This window comes from Vulpes vulpes, chromosome 5 (genome assembly GCF_048418805.1).
Source record: "Vulpes vulpes isolate BD-2025 chromosome 5, VulVul3, whole genome shotgun sequence".
NCBI classification, from domain to species: Eukaryota; Metazoa; Chordata; class Mammalia; order Carnivora; family Canidae; genus Vulpes; species Vulpes vulpes.
In genome coordinates this window covers 65407493-65424419 of record NC_132784.1, presented here as the reverse complement: position 1 = coordinate 65424419, position 16927 = coordinate 65407493, and the positions used below count along the sequence as shown (strand labels likewise).

The 16927-nt window shown below is 40.3% G+C and overlaps 1 protein-coding gene across 1 annotated transcript in view; it reads right to left on the bottom strand.

The window, feature by feature from the left end:
- The window catches only part of PACS1 (phosphofurin acidic cluster sorting protein 1), a 140429-nt gene that overhangs the window by 27271 nt on the left and 96231 nt on the right, over nucleotides 1–16927 (bottom strand). The window contains exons 3-5 of the mRNA XM_026004387.2: nucleotides 5914–6003; nucleotides 5126–5251; nucleotides 71–215 (exon numbers count right to left, since the gene is read on the bottom strand). Of these exons, the coding sequence (XP_025860172.1) occupies nucleotides 71–215; nucleotides 5126–5251; nucleotides 5914–6003 (361 nt within the window). The remainder of the gene's footprint in view (nucleotides 1–70; nucleotides 216–5125; nucleotides 5252–5913; nucleotides 6004–16927) is intronic.

The window sequence follows — 16927 nt, the reverse complement described above, 5'->3', positions numbered from 1 at the left end:
TTCCCAGGATGGGGAGCAGGTGATGGGGCTCTTTGACCCACAGGACCTCAAGATACTGCATATATCTTACCAGAGAGCTTGGATTTGATTCCCTCATGGTCAATGGGCTGGCTGGACAGAGAGTAGATCTTTATTTCTGCCACAGGCACGGAGACATCTTTCACGTTGCTATGCAGGCCAAGCACCAGGGCGCCTTCATTAGGGTGCTGCATCACCTGAGACCACAAGGCAGCAATGCAATGCCTCACTAGGGGAGGTGAATTGTCCATTTTCATAAACCTAAATGGATGTGCAAGCCTATGGGAATGGCATTGTGCTAATACATTTTCTTTTTCTTTTAATATTTTAATTTATTTGAGAGAGAGAGAGAACACAAGCAGGGGGGAGGGGCAGAGGGAGAAGCAGACTCCCCGCTAAGCAGGGAGCCAGCTGTGGGGCTCCATCCCAGGACCCCGGGATTGTGACCTAAGTCAAAGGCAGACACTTATTAATCAAATGAGCCACCCAGGTGTCCCTAATACATTTCTCACTATCTTTCAAATCCATGCCTACTGTTCTCCTATTGCCTTCAAAGTCTTACTTGAAATGCCAGCCACTGGTCCAGGTTCTGTGCTTAAAAACAAAAATCAAGGCTCAAGACTGAAAATGATAGCTCATCTCTAGGACTACATTTTAGTTTTAGTCCTTGACAGAACTGGTTCTCCAGGGTGGGTGGGGCCACCCTGTATTTACGTCTGGCAATGGGGAAAAGGATCTACAGGACCTGAGAAAATGGAAGGGCTTGACAAAGGTGGGGAAATGTTGTGTTCATAATACTTCACTCCCTACAGTCCCTCATACTAATTCAAAACCTAAAGAGGAAAGATAGATGGGCTGGGACTATCTCACATATTCTATTTATTAAGATCACAAAATACACCTATTTAATGTATTAAAGTAGATATAAGTTTTAAAACTGATTTGTGAAAAAAAAAAAAAAGGGGGGGGGGATCCCTGGGTGGCGCAGCGGTTTGGCGCCTGCCTTTGGCCCAGGGCGCGATCCTGGAGACCCGGGATCGAATCCCACGTCAGGCTCCCAGTGCATGAAGCCTGCTTCTCCCTCTGCCTGTATCTCTGCCTCTCTCTCTCTCTGTGTGACTATCATAAATAAATAAAAATTAAAAAAAAATAAAAAAAAAAAACTGATTTGTGGGCCAGCTGCATGGGACTGGGCATGTGGCAGCCACTGAGCTCTGCACAGCAGGGAAAGCCTCCTGGTACCAGCCACTCAGGGAGTTCCATGAAGAATGGGAGGCCACTAGATCCTGCAGACAGGACTGTGATGGATGTCAACTATTTCCAAACAGCAGGATTTGAGGAGCAAGGTAGTGCTTTTCAGGAATAGGAAATTGATGGAAAATCCCTGCTATTGATGACAAGAAATGACATGTTGACAGGACTTCAGTTAAATGGGGTCCTGCTCTGAATATCTGTAAGTATCATGTAAAACCTCTACAGGCAAAACATTTAAACAACTCTTCACAGTACAGCTGAACTGGGTCTTAGACCTCAAAAAATACTAATGACATAATTTCGTTTCATGTGATGAACCTTTGTAAATAGAATACACACGAATGTATATGTAAAGAATTTCAGTCAAATGATATATAATCCTATTGGATAGACAAGGTAACTCATTGGCTGACCTGAACTCAGCCAGGAGGAGCAAGGATAACTTGTGGACAGGATGGTTTTCCTGTGAAGTTTGTCAAATAGAGTGATCTTTGACACAGTTGAACACTTCTCTCCACTAAAGGGATTTTTCTCCACAGATTGCTTTCCCAAAATCCTTTAAAAAAGACCAAATTGAATGATCTCTTGGTTATAGACGTAGGGATATTAAAAACAAGAAAACCTGGGGAAGGGGAGAAAAGAGAGATTGCGATCTCCCTTGAATGCCCCTGCTCCTTAGAGCTTGTGTTATTTGTTTTTTGTTGTTTTTCAAAGATTTTATTTATTCATAAGAGACACACACACAGAGAAAGAGAGAGAGAGAGGCAGAGACACAGGCAGAGGGAGAAGCAGGCTCCACGCAGGGAGTCTGACGTGGGACTGGATCCCAGGTCCCCAGGACCACACCCTGGGCTGAAGGCGGCGCCAAACCACCGGGCCACCGGGGCTGCCCAGCTTGTGTTATTTGGATAGAATTGATAACACTCCTTTTCATAGAGGCTCCTTCAGTTGACCTTGTTAGGGCTTTGCTGGGACCTACTGTGATGTTTGAGATGAACATATGTCATGGCCCTTACAGGAGCAGAACCTCTGAAAACAGAAACTCTGTTGTGTCTTAGGGATACCCATCCATATTCAGCTTCTTTCACAGGAGGTAATGGTATTTTCTGCATAGATTTACTTTCAAATTGGCATTTTGTTTCCATAGAAGACAACATTTTTTCACTTTATGATTGGTATTTATAACTAATTTGTTTCTGAAGGAATTTTCCAAGAGTTAAAGATCAAAAAGCCTTGTTACTAGTACAGAATATTTTTATGTATATTCCTTCATGATGGTGTAATTTTTAAAAAGATTTTTATTTTTAAGTAATCTCTACACCCAACATGGGGTTTGAACATATAACCCCAAGACCAAGGGTTGTGTGCTCCACTGACTGAGCCAGCCAGGTGTCCCAATGTGTAATTTTTTTTTTAAAAGATTTTATTTATTTATTCAAGATAGTCACACAGAGAGAGAGAGAGGCAGAGACATAGGCAGAGGGAGAGGGAGAAGCAGGCTCCATGCAGGGAGCCCGACATGGGATTCGATCCCGGGTCTCCAGGATCGTGCCCTGGGCCAAAGGCAGGCGCTAAACCGCTGCGCCACCCAGGGATCCCCCAATGTGTAATTTGTTTTAATTGCTCTGATGCTTTGTTTGATTTTTAGTTTGAGTACTTGTTTTTAAGAACTTGAAAAGATGGGCTTGCTACATGTTTGTTCAAAGAGACATTTGTCTGAATTTCTATTTATCAATGCCTTGTTTTTTTTTAAATATTTTATTTATTTATTCATGAGATACACAGAGAGAGATAGGCAGAGACACAGGTAGAGGGAGAAGCAGGCTCCATGCAGGGAGCCTGATGTGGGACTTGATCCCGGGACTCCAGGATCACACCCTGGGCCGAAGGCAGGCTCCAAACTGCTGAGCAGGGATCCCTCAATGCCTTGTTGAATTGGTGCTTTGTGGTCACAATAAAGCATTGCTTCAGCTTAAAAAAAAAAAAAAGTAAAACTGATTTGTGGCCCCTTTTTTCCCTTTTGTCAGGGTTGAGTGGATTTACCTGGCACATAAGAGAACTACACAAATGAGCAAACATATTGAGGATAATGAGAGCCTGCTTTCATCCTGTTGGAGGAGGAAATTAGAACTATGGGAAGGGGAAAGGCTTATTCTAAGAAGCCCAAATGGTACTGGGTTGGAATTGGTTGGAATGTGAGCTCATGATGAGACAGACATAGACAGGGAAACAGGCATGACATGTTTATATGCATGTATGAGTGTATATACACAGAAGGAGATATATTTCCTAGCTCTATCTATTGAGAGGGAGTAGAAGTAATGACACCTCAACTGGGAAAAGGAATACTTCTGGTACCCAGATCTTGGTTTCTAAATATCATTTTCCACTAAAAGGAACCAGGACTCTTTAGAGAATCAGTTCATTTCAAGGCTGGATCAGGGAAAGTACAAGGTGATATATTATACCAGAAAGTAAAGAAATGTATAAAGAATGATGGGACATATTAAAGAAAAGATATAGGAACCAGCTTGGAGGGACTCTCACTGGCCATACCTGAGACAATTTGAGCATCAAAATAAATAATGACAGTTACAGAAACCTCACTGAATTAAACAGGAATCCATAGGTCCATAACTAATACAAAAAATGAACCAATCAACAAATGGGGAAGAAGAGAAAGCTCTGTTTTACAATAGAAAGTGAACTAAAGTATATAGCAGGAATGATGGGATTAGAAAGTCACTGTCTGGCAAGCATCAAAATAATACTTGATTCATGCAAGAATCATTAATAGATGCCACAACTAGTTGGTAAAAACATGAGAAGAGAAAAGGTTGTTACACAGTCTCAAAACATCACTCTATAAAATATTTTTTCATTGGTAAATACAAAAAATGTATTAATTTAGGTTGGAAATCCTGGCAGACATCATCTTAACCAAGCATAAAAGCTAACCTCACCAGAAATGGAACAAAGTGGTATGGAGCAGTGCCTGTGTTGCAGAGCAGTACTGTGGTGATTCTGCCCAAAATGCGTAAACTGAATCTAATCTTCAGAGAACATCAGACAAACCTGAATTGAGGAACATTCTATAAGGTAACCAGTCTGTACTTTGTTTCTTTTTTTGTAGCCTGTACTCTTAAAAAAATGTCAAGGGAATGAAAGACAAGGCAAATCTGAGGAACTGTTGAAAATTGAAGGAGACTAAAAAGGCACAACAACTAAATGAACATGTAATCCTAGATTAAATCCTGGGCCTGTAAAGCACATTTCTGAGACAGTTGGGGAATGTGAACAAGAACTGTGGGCTGCATGGTGATCTTATAACAATGTTAATGCCCTGATCTTTATGGCGGGAATGGTGCTGACCACACAGGAGAGTTCTTATTTTTAGGAAATTAACACAGCACAGTGTAATAGGGCACTGTGTCTGCAACTTACTCTTAGTGGTTCAGAGAAAATAATATGCATGAATGTTTATATAGAGAGAGGAAAATAAGGCAAATGTGGTAATATGTTAACACTAAAGAATCTGAGTGAAGGGTATATGGGAATTCTTTACACTATTCTTACAACTTTTCTCTAAGTTTGAATTTTCTTTTAAACTTAAAGAAAAACATTTTGTGAGGGAGAAACTATCTGGATAAAAAGAGGTATATCCTGAATTTCCAATAAAAGAACTGACTTGTAAAATAGAATAAAGCACCCAGCCAGGAGGCTGGGAATATCATTTGCTGGGCTCAACTGGTGGGGCCTGGTGTCTCTCTTGGGCTCTCTCTGTCTCTTTTTTTTTTTTTTTTTTTTTTTTTTTGGGCTCTCTGTCTCAAAGGCTGGAGACCATTCCTCTCACCTCTGCCATGTTGATAAGTCCCACAGCCAGGGTCTTATAGCCCAAGATGGTCCGGTTCTTGTAGCGCTTTCTCCTTTGCAACATGATCTGTAGCTTGTTGGCATCTCGCTTCAGGAAATGAGGATACTGCGAAGTACAAAAGAATCAAGCACAGTTAATAAGCAACTGGGTCCTTGGTGGGTTTTCATCCTGCTGGAGGATACTTGGCACAACCTTTCTTGCCTGTCTCCTGTCTGTACAAGATGGGGAATCAGGGGTGAAGGAACCACCATTAAGTTGCTGCTGAGGGTCTGATTCTGCAGCTCTGTGGTACACACATGTTCAGAAAACTGCTTCTTTGTTTGCCATGTGATCAAGTGTTTTCTCCATGTGCTTCAATTTGGGCTCCTAGAATTACGATGAGAGACAGACATACTAAAAAGGGATAAGGAGGAGAAGGAAGGAATCAAGGTTACAACATGGAGGTGGAATGAGACTGAAGGGGATACACTCAGCTGGGGAGTGGGCTGCAGATTACCAAAGAGAAGTAACAGGGCTGCAGGTAGGCTAAGATAGGATGGGTAGGCTAACAGCCTTATCCAAGGAAAAAGAAAAGCACTTGGGTCTCAGCCTCCTCACTGTGGCTGGCTAAGTGATTGCTTTGGCCCTTTAGGCTAGCTATAGAGGCTCAATTCATTGGGTGACTTTAATTCAATGGGCTATAGCTGCTCTTGGATAAAACAGTCTCCAGATTAAAGGACTATTTAGAGACTAGACTGGACATCAGTGACCTAAGATTGAGTACTCACCTGGAGGGAGAAGGTTAATTGGAGTTCTGTTTCTACCAGTCCACTAGCTGGAAGGATGATCTCGTTGGAGCGAAGAATCCTTTTTGAACCCTGAAACCAAGAAAAAATAGGTCAAATTTGTATCATCAAAAATCAGATCAAAAGAAATACTAAGTTTGCAAACCTTTTTTTTTTTTTTAAAGACCTTATTTATTTATTCATGAGAGACACACAGAGAGAGAGGCAGAGACATAGGCAGAGAGAGAAGCAGGCTCCCTCAGGGGAGCCCAATGCAGGACTTAATCCTAGGACCCCCGGTATCACAACCTGAGCCAAAGGCAGATGCTCAACCACTGAGCCACCCAGGTGCCCCTGCAAACAACTTTTAAACTCTATTAACTTGGTCCTGGGATGGAGCCCTGAGTTAGGCTCCCGGCTTAGAAGTCTGCTTCTCCCTTTCCCTCTGGTTCCTCCCCTCCACTCAGGTTCTCTCTCACTCCCTCTGTCAAATAAATAAACAAACAAACTTAAAAAATTTAAGACTACATTCTTACCAAATAGTTGATCAATTTTTATTATACTCAATAAAATCAAGCCATATCATAGGTATGATTTAAATGTTTTATGCCAAAAAAAATGTTTTATGCCGTGTTCATAAAAGGTTTTCACATAAAAGCGATTTATTTCTGCATGAGTTTTCCTAACGTTCCCAAAGAAGAGCCAGGCAGGTAGCAGTACCTTGAGGTTGGGTGTGATCTCCCCATGCTCATCTCTGCCTCCATTCTTCCTCTCAAATTGACACTTCACCTGCACTGTCTTAATCTTTGGGCCTTTCTTTTCATGTGCTTTTTTTCTTCTTGGATGCTCATTCTTGCTTCTACATACTGCTAAGGCACTCATCTTTCAGGTCTCAGCTTAATGTTTTCCCAGGAACCTTTCCTTTCAGCCCTACCCCCTCCAACCTGACAACGGGCTAGATACCCCAACATTTTTAGCTCTAAAAATAAAGATGGGCCAAATATTCCTAAAGTGTAAAAAGAGATCAGCAGGAGGGCCTAAGGAATGCCAGTAAATCTGTATAAATTACTTTTCAAAAACATTTAAAAATTGACAATTTAAACACAATGAAATGCCCAGATCACTAGTACACAGATCAATTAGTTGATAAACACATATACCTGTGTAACCCACATCTGCCTCAAGACATGCATCATTTCTATTGCTCCATAAAAACTCTGATCGGGCAGCCCTGGTGGCTCAGTGGTTTAGTGCCACCTTCAGCCCAGGGTGTGATCCTGGAGTCCTGGGATCGAGTCCTGCGTCGGGCTCCCTGCATGGAGCCTGCTTCTCCCTCTGCCCTCCCCCCAATGAATAAATAAATAAAATCTTAAAACAAAACAAAACAAAACAAAACTCTGTGATCCTTCCCAGACAATCCTACACTGCTCTCTCGGAGGTAAGCACTGTTCTGGTTTCTTTCACCATAGGTTAGTTTTGCCAATCCTAAAATTCCATATAAATGGAATCATACAGTATGTACTATTCTGGTTGGGCTTCTTCAAACATCATCTTTTGAGATTCATACAGGGTATTGCATGTACTAGTAGTTCATTCCTTTTTATTGCCGAGTTGAATTCTATTCTATGAATATACCACACTCTGTCCATTCTGCTGTTGCTGAACATTCACATTTGGGTTGTTTCTGTTTTTTGGCTATTATGGCTAATGCTGGCATTCTTTTTTTTTTTTTTTAAGATTTTATTTATTTATTCATGAGAAACACACACAGAGAGAGGCAGAGACACAGGCTCCCTGCTTCTCTCCCAGGACCTCGGGATCACGACCTGAGCCAAAGGCAGAGGCTCAACCGCTGAGCCACCCAGGCATCCTTAATGCTGCCATTCTTGTTACAAGTCTGTGTGGACATGTTTTACCTCTTCTTGGGCAAACACCTAAGGGATGAATTTGCTGGGTCTGTATGTTTAACTTTATGAAAAACTACCAGACCAATTTCCAAAGTGTTGGTACCTTTCCCATTCCCAGAAGCAGTATATGAGAGCTCCAGTTATTCCATATCTTAACCAGTAGTTGGTGTGATCAGGCTTTGAATCATGGATTCTAATGGGTATATATAGTGAAATATCGTTGTGATTGCAATTTGCATTTCCCTGATGACTATCAACCACTTTTCTATTAGTTTACTGGTCGTTTGTAAATTACCATTTTGAAGCGTCCAGGTTTATCTGGGTTTTCAAGTTTTAAGAGTTTTGTTATGTATACAAGTCACATGTCAGAAATAAGTATGTAAATATTTTTTTGCCTATTCATTTTCTTAATGGTATCTTTTGATGAAGTATTTAATTTTGATCAAGTGTACTTTATTATTTTTTTATGGTTAATGCATTCATAAGAAATCTCTTGGCTACTCTTAAGATTATGGAATTATTCTACTGTGTTGGAGCAGATACTCTGCTGTTTCCCTTTAGAAATTTTATAATTTTAGTTTTTATATTTAGGTTTTATATCCATTCCTAATTTTTGCTTTTACAAAATGCAAATTTTGTTTAATGCAGGAAGGAAAATCTAAATACAATATTTCACAATGTTTTGTAATGAGAATAGTGTTATATCATACCAATTAAAAATAATAAAGGAAATTCTGCCTCGTCTGTTGGATAACACTTTTTGTAGTAACCACTATTACGAACAACAATCTTTTTTTTTAAGATTTTTATTCATTTATTTATTTAAGAAAGAGATAGAGACAGGGCATGAGCAGGGGGAGGAGGCAGAGGGAGAGGGAGAAGCAGACTACCCTCTGAGCAACACAGAGCTCGATCCCAGGACTCTGGGATCATGACCCGAACCAAAGGCAGGTGCTTAAACAACTGAGCCATCCAGGTGCTCCATGAACAAGAATCTTGACAAAGTTTTCACCTGAGTTTATGGATTTATTTGATTTTTAAAATCTCCATAAAATGAAGCTCAGAAATCCTGAAAAGAATTCAAAATGTGTTTTATATATAGCAGTGGTTCCAACCAGAGGTAGGAGACATTTGGCAATATTTAGAGATATTTTTGGTTTTATAACTGGTGTGTGCGTGAAGTATCTCTAGAGTGTAGAGGCCAGGGTTGTTGCTGACCATCTTACAATGCACAGAACAGCCCCACATGTTCGATGTTGCTGCTGAGAAACCCTGCTCTAGCCGAAACCGCATCTCCACTGAAGACATGGCTTCTGGGTTAACTCTCTCAAATAGTGGCTGTTTTTTTCCCATAACCCACATACCACCAGACTGGAGATGGGGAAGGTGTCCTTCTTGTTTTCTTTTTTCTTTTTTCTTTTTTTTTTAAGATTTTATTTATTTATTCATGATAGAGAGAGAGAGAGAGAGAGAGGCAGAGACACAGGCAGAGGGAGAAGCAGGCTCCATGCAGGGGGCCCGACGTGGGATTTGATCCCGGGTCTCCAGGATCGCGCCCCGGGCCAAAGGCAGGCGCTAAACCGCTGCACCACCCAGGGATCCCTCCTTCTTGTTTTCATCATGAGCTCTAGAACATTCTCCCCTCCGACACTCTAAAAACCCTATTCTGAATTGATATCCTTAGTTCATATTATCCTATATCCCCTGCTGTTGCTGGGTATAGTCATTCCTGCTCATTTCTTGATTTTAGCTCCTCACTCACTGTTCCTCTCCTCAGTACTACTCCAGCCATAACTCTCTCTGATTTCAAAATATGTTCTTTCCTATACTTTGGCTGCCTCAATCCCATAATCCCTCTCTTCCAATGATCTTGTTCTTATACTTGTCTTACCTACTCACCCATATGGTTATACTCTTATCTTTACCAATAATTATATTACCAATACATTGGATCTTATCATTACCAATAAGTACAACCAATACCTAATCTCAGTTTCATGCACCCCACTCTCTGATTACCCTTTTCAGCTCATTCTCTCTGTTTGTCAACAACAATAATCCTTCAGGCCTACCAGGGCCTATAATACAAGGATCCTTCCATTGTTTCAGTTTTCCTCAGGCTCCTGCCGTCTCTCTTTTCTCCTTACCCAGTTTAATGCCATAGTCAATCTTTATAAACATGTGCTAGCATACAAACTTAATTCCTGTGCTCTGCTGCTATTCTGCTATACTCATTTGGTAAATTACAACCCTGTTTAAAACCAACTGTACCAGGTGAACATGCCCAGAGAGAATCATATAATCAGGCAAACTGGTCTGTCTGTAATATATGACCTTGAGGGATCCCTGGGTGGCGCAGCAGTTTAGCGCCTGCCTTTGGCCCAGGGCGTGATCCTGGAGACCCAGGATCGAATCCCACGTCGGGCTCCTGGTGCACGGAGCCTGCTTCTCCCTCTGCCTGTGTCTCTGCCTCTCTCTCTCTCTCTTTGACTATCATAAATAAATAAAAATTAAAAAAAATATATATATATGACCTTGAATTTGTAGTGGGCCGACAAGGCAGCCTGGCAATTACTCTGTATTGTCCCAAGTCTTTACACTTTTCTACTCTACTTGATAATGGTACCTTCTCATTTTTCCTCAAATCCCTAATGCCTCCTTACTTCTCCTCACTCTAAGCTGATAACTTTGACAAAATATAAGCAATAGGAAAAGGGTTCCCACAACTCCCAGCACACCTGCCTACTTAGCACATATGCTCATGTTTCCTGCATCCCTCCTGGTACAAAGATGAAGGCTCCACTCCTATCTAAAGTCAACCATTCCACTTGGGCATCAGAGCTCATCCCTTCTCATCTGCTCAAGTGCTCTTCAACCAGTCTTTCCTCTCCTACTTAATCAACTTTCCTTTTTATTCTGGATCATTCCCATTAACAAACATGCTGTTATTTCTCTCATCTTAAAAAAAAAAAAAAAAAAAAAAAAACCTCTCATCCCTAGGTGCCCTGCTGGGTACCAACCTGTATCTTGCTTTCACTTGAAAGCACACTCCTCAAGGGCTGTCTTATTTTTACTCTCCTGAAATCCTTTTATTTCTCTTAAATGCATTCCACTCAACCTTCCTATCTCCACCATTCCACCAAAAATGCTATTGACAAGGTCTCAAATAATTTTCACTTTAAAGAATCTGATATCTGTTCTCATCTCCTTTGATCTATCTGCAGCTTTTAATAGGGCTGATCACTCCTAACTTCCAGCAACACATCCTTCCACGGCTTTCAGAACCCCATACTCTCTTGGATTTCCTCTTATCCTCTGGCTACTCTTTCTTGGTCTCCTTGCTCTCCTTGCTGACTTCCTAATGTTGAAGTGCCTGTGGCCTAAATCCTTAGACCTGTTCTCTTTTCTATATTCACTCCACTCCTAATTCTCTCACCCAATCTTAGGGTCTTAAATATACTTAAATATACTCTCTAGATTATATCTCTATACCAGACCTACCTCCTGGACTCTAAACCCATATATTCAATTGTCTATTCAACATCTCCTCCTGGATGTTTAATAGGCATCTGAAACAATACGATAAGCTGAGTTTTGGATTTTTCCCTCCAAATCTGCTTCATCCACAGTCTTCTCCATCTCACTTAATGGCATTTCCACCCACCAATTGCTTAAGAAAAAACTCTGGCAGGGTGCCTGGCTGGCTTGGTCAGTAGAGCATGTGGCTCCTGATCTTGGAGTCATGAGTTTGAGTGCCTTGTTAGGTGTAGAGAGATTGCTTAAATAAACTTTAAAAAGGTAAGGGAAGGGGAAGGGATGAAAAAACTCTGGTGCTGCCCTCATCTCTCGCCTGAATCACTATTATGGCCTGTTAACTGGTCTTCCCGATTTCACTTTCCCATCTATAAGTCTCTTTACCACACAACAACCAGAGCAATCCCATCATTCCTTTGCTCAAAACCCTCTACTTCACACAGATTGAAAGCCAGAGACCTTGTAATTATCTGCACATCCTGTCCCCCCTACTTCTTTGACTTCATCTCCTACTGTTCTCATTCCTCTCCAGCCTCACTGGGCACCTCCTCCTTTCTCTTGATTCTATCCAGACATATTCCTGCCTTAGGGCCTTGTCTTGCCTTTTCCTTCTGCCTAGATTGCTCTTTCTCCAGATATTGCATAGCTCTCTCCCTCACCTCCTTCAAAGTCTTTACATAAATGTCATCTTCTCAATGAGGCCTACCCCTGATCACCACATATAATTTGTAACTTCCCTCACCCATCCCTTTATCTTATTTCTCCACAGGACATATCTCCTCCTAATAGCAGCAGCCCTCACTACTTGAACTCTTGCTATCCAAATATGTGCTATAAATACTTGTAAAAATTTCTATCCCAATTGCATTATCTGAATTGCAAACCTGTTAAAACCAATCTACAAGTGCCAGTAACAGGACATAGAGTGCAGGGCAGTCATAGGATCACGGTGAGCACTGGCACTTCTAAAGCATGGTGCTTTACTGTTCTCATCTTTCCCACCCTTCTCCAAAGATTTGCTCTTCATGGGTCCCAGTACTTGCTTCTTCAGGTACCTGGAGCACTACCAACTTGGGTCTAATTTGAAAATTATCTTTATTATCTTTACATATCATCTTTAAGCTATATAACAGCATATCTTCATTTGTAGTGTAGAAGCAAAACAATTTATATCTGATACTACAGTATCATTATTTATAGCACATAAAAGTACACATTAAGGAGTATTAAATGCAGTAAAAATTAGGTTCCTGGTGTTTTAAATGCTTCTTTTTAAAAAAAATACAAGATTATTGGTGAATGGTCACAAAGATACTTAAGAGTGCTGCAGTAATATTTGAGGAAATAGGTGGAGGTTTCTTGGATGTCTGAGAATTCATTGTTATCTTTCCCATTTAAATAAAGGAAGATAGGGATCCCTGGGTGGCGCAGCGGTTTGGCGTCTGCCTTTGGCCCAGGGCGCGATCCTGGAGACCCGGGATCAAGTCCCACGTCGGGCTCCCGGTGCATGGAGCCTGCTTCTCCCTCTCCCTCTGCCTCTCTGTGTGTGTGTGTGTGTGTGACTATCATAAGTAAATAAAAATTAAAAAAAAAATAAATAAAGGAAGATAGGCTGCTGCCATCCAACATGTTTCTCAGAATGGATTAGATTTCAAGGAAAGCCTGTAGATAATGTCCTTATTGTGTTTGATGTCTCCTTCCTTCTACAATGATTCTTAAACTTTTCAGTCTCAGAATCTTCCTTCTGCCTGTGCCTCTGCCTCTCTGTGTGTGTGTGTGCGTGTGTGTGTGTATCTCATGAATAAATAAAATCTTTTAAAAAATTATATACCCAAAAAGCCTTTAGTTATGTAGGTACATCTATCAGTTTACTGTATTAGGAATTATAATTGAGATATTTAAAAATATGTATTAAAACATTAGGGACTTATGGGTGGCTTAACTTAGGGACGCCTGGGTGGCTCAGCGGTTAAGCATCTGCCTTCTGGCTCAGGGCATGATGCTGGAGTCCTGGGGATCGAGTCTCACATCAATGACTTTTAGGGATACTCAGAGTTGTGCAAACATTACCACAATTAATTCTAGAGCATTTTCATCATCCCAAAAAGAAACCCCATACTCTTTAGTTGTCACCCTATTAACCTGCTCAGCCCCTATCCCCAGTTGCCTATCCCCTAGGCAACTACTAATTTACTTTCTGACTCTATCATTTTACCTATTGTGGATATTTCATATAAATAGAATCATACAATATGTGGTCTTTTGTGCCTGCCTTTCATTTAGCACAATGTTTTCAAGGTTTGTCCATGTTGTAGCATGGACATACTACATTATTTGTTTTTATTGCCAAAGAATACCCATTGTATGGATATACCACCTTTTACATATCCACTTATCAGTTAATAGACCTGGTTTTTTCCCAATTTTTAAGTATTATGGATAGATGCTGCCATGAACATTTATGTGTAAGGTTTTATGTGGACATGTTTTCACTTCTCTTGGGCACCATCTAGTAGTGGAATTGCTGCATCACCTGGTAACTCTATGTCACACCTTTTCAGGAACTGCCAGTCTGTTTCCAAGGTGGCTACATCATTTTATATTCTCAACAGCAGTATGAAGCAGGGGGCATACTTCTACATTTCTGCGAATCTCTTTAATGTCTGGCTAACAGAAGACAGTTGGATTCTACTACCTGCTTCTGTATTCAATTTGTTGCAAAATATTGTTTTGGTTGGGTATATGAAAAAAAATCAATACTCAAGGAGATACGAAGTTAAAAACAAAGGAAGGAGGCTTTTGTAGCACTGTTAAATATTAAAATCCAATTTATTAACAGAAAAAGGACATCAGTGGAAAAACTGGGAAATCTGAATAAAGCCTTTAGTTTAGTTAATAGTATTGTATCAATGATAATTTCTTAGTTTTGATAAATGTACTATGGTTAAGAAAGATGTTAACCCTGGGAAAAGCTGGGTGAAGGGAATATAGGAATTCTATGTACTATCCTTGCACCTCTTCTGCAAATTTAAAATTATTTCAAAATAAAGTGTTAAAAATAAAATCCAATCCATTGGTCTATTTTGTTTTTAGAACAGATCTTTTACCCAGCATGATTTTGTAACATCATGCATTGGTAATTTGGAAAGCACTGGTTCACTGAGTTAGGCAAACATTTCAAATGTTACACATTTTACTATTTGTACAATTTAAAAAATTATTATCATTACTATCACCACTGATCTCTTTAGAAAAGTCCTTAAGAACTGAGAAGCTGGGAAGCTTATAGTGACAGACACATTTTCCAAAATTCTAATTTTCATTTGAAAGATCAAATTTCATTTATCATTGGCTTAAAGTATTTTCAGTTGTTTCCCTTGAAGTGACAGGTTCACTTAGTTTGTTTTCAAGAAAATATCTTCCAAGTAGCTGAGTCGGAATAACCAGATTGTCTGTTCTTTCACATAAAAATAGTGCTCCATAACAAAAGCAGCTACTTAGTGAATTTATCTGAGAGAGAGAGAGAGCACGCACATACATGCACAAGCATGAGTAGGATAGGTGCAGAGGGAGAGAGAATCTTAAACAGGCTCCACACCCCGTGCAGAGCCCTGGCATGGGGCTCCATCTCACAACCCAAGATCATGACCTAAGCTGAAATCAAGAGTCAGATGCTTAACTGACGGAGCTACCCAGATGCCCCCAAAAGTAGCTATTTTAATTCACAACTGACTTGGACAAGTATTTAAGACAAGAAACATACTTTACTATGAAGTAGAAGTGCTCTCTATGCATGTTTGGGACACCTGGCAGGCTAAGTCAGTTAAGTGTTCAGCCCTTGATTTCAGCGTGGGTTATGATCTCAGGCTTATGAGCCTTGCAGCAAGCTCTGTACTCAATGGGGAGTCTTAAAAAAAATGGGAGTCTTTTTGAGATTCTATCTTTTCCTCCTTCTGACCCCCACCCCTCCCCACAACGTGTACTCTCTCTCAAATAAATAAATAAATCTGAAAAAAAGAAGTATTTTATGCAATTTCCCATTTCTGTTTTATCCTCTCACTGCTGTGTCTCCTGTGCCTGTAGCAATGCTTTGCATATAATAGATGCTCAATAAAAACTTATTAAATGAATGAAGAAATGAATAAACAAGTCACTGGATAAATAAATGTGATAACATCTGTAATTACTTTCAGCTTCTTCGAAGAAAAGCAATAAAAAATTCAGAATATTTATAGTCTTTTTGTTATAATTTAAAATTTTACAGAATGTTAAATATTTAATCAGGAAATAAAGGATATTATTTCTTTTGGCAAAGGCATTTGACTGTGGGAATGGCAAAAACAGCGGGCAACTTTCAGAACTATACCAACAGTGTTTGCATTGGAAAGCAATAGCTTTTAGCAAAGGCAACAATTTCTGAAAATGGGAACCCTGCCCATGACCTAGAAATGGGTGTAAGATCAGGACAGGAAGCAAAGACACTGAAAATCTCCACTTGTGCATTGTTGTCTCATACTTGCTTTTTCTTTTTTTTTTTTTTTTTTAATTTTTTTTTTTTTTTAATTTTTATCCATTTATGATAGTCACAGAGAGATAGAGAGGCAGAGACACAGGGAGAGGGAGAAGCAGGCTCCATACACCGGGAGCCTGACGTGGGACTCGATCCCGGGTCTCCAGGATCGCGCCCTGGGCCAAAGGCAGGCACCAAACCGCTGCGCCACCCAGGGATCCCTCATACTTGCTTTTTCAACATGCCTGGGAACGTTTCACAGAATTGGGAGGAATTATGTACAAAGATGAACAGGGAATTAGAATATAAAGTAGGACATACACAAATTCATTAGGAGTGCTCAAATGCTTTAAGTTTTGTTCTGTTAAGATTTTATTCATTTATTCATGAGAGACACAGAGAGAGGCAGAGACATAGGCAGAGAGAGAAGCAAGCTCCTCATGAGGGATCCCAGGACCCTGGGATCATGCCCTGAGACAAGGGCAGATGCTCAACCGCTGAGCCAACCAGGTGCCCCAAATGCTTTAAGTTTTGAGGACTAAATGAAGATAACATATTTACCTCAGAAAGAGAACTGAGGACCTCTTCCATGTGCATGGTACACATACTGTGAGTGCTACAGATGTGGATTTTAATACTAGAACAATAAACTACTGCATCATGGCTGATCTAACTAATAAAATATGCTGGTTAGTAGGGAGTTACCATATAGTTCACTACTTTTCAATGAATAAGAATTCACTAAATATACCATTCTTAAGCTGAAGAATCTAATTATTATTTAATGACTCCAGGATCTCAGTAAACTCTAGGGAGTCATCATTATGAAGGACTTAACATTTAAGGAAGGTATAGCAGTGGAGCTTAATGAGATTATATAAATTATCTGCTCTTTAGTTTTTATTTTATTTATTTATTTATTAATTTATTTTTATTTTTATTTATGATAGTCACAGAGAGAGAGAGAGAGGCAGAGACACAGGCAGAGGGAGAAGCAGGCTCCATGAACCGGGAGCCCGATGTGGGATTCGATCCCGGGTCCCCAGGATCGCGCCCTGGGCCAAAG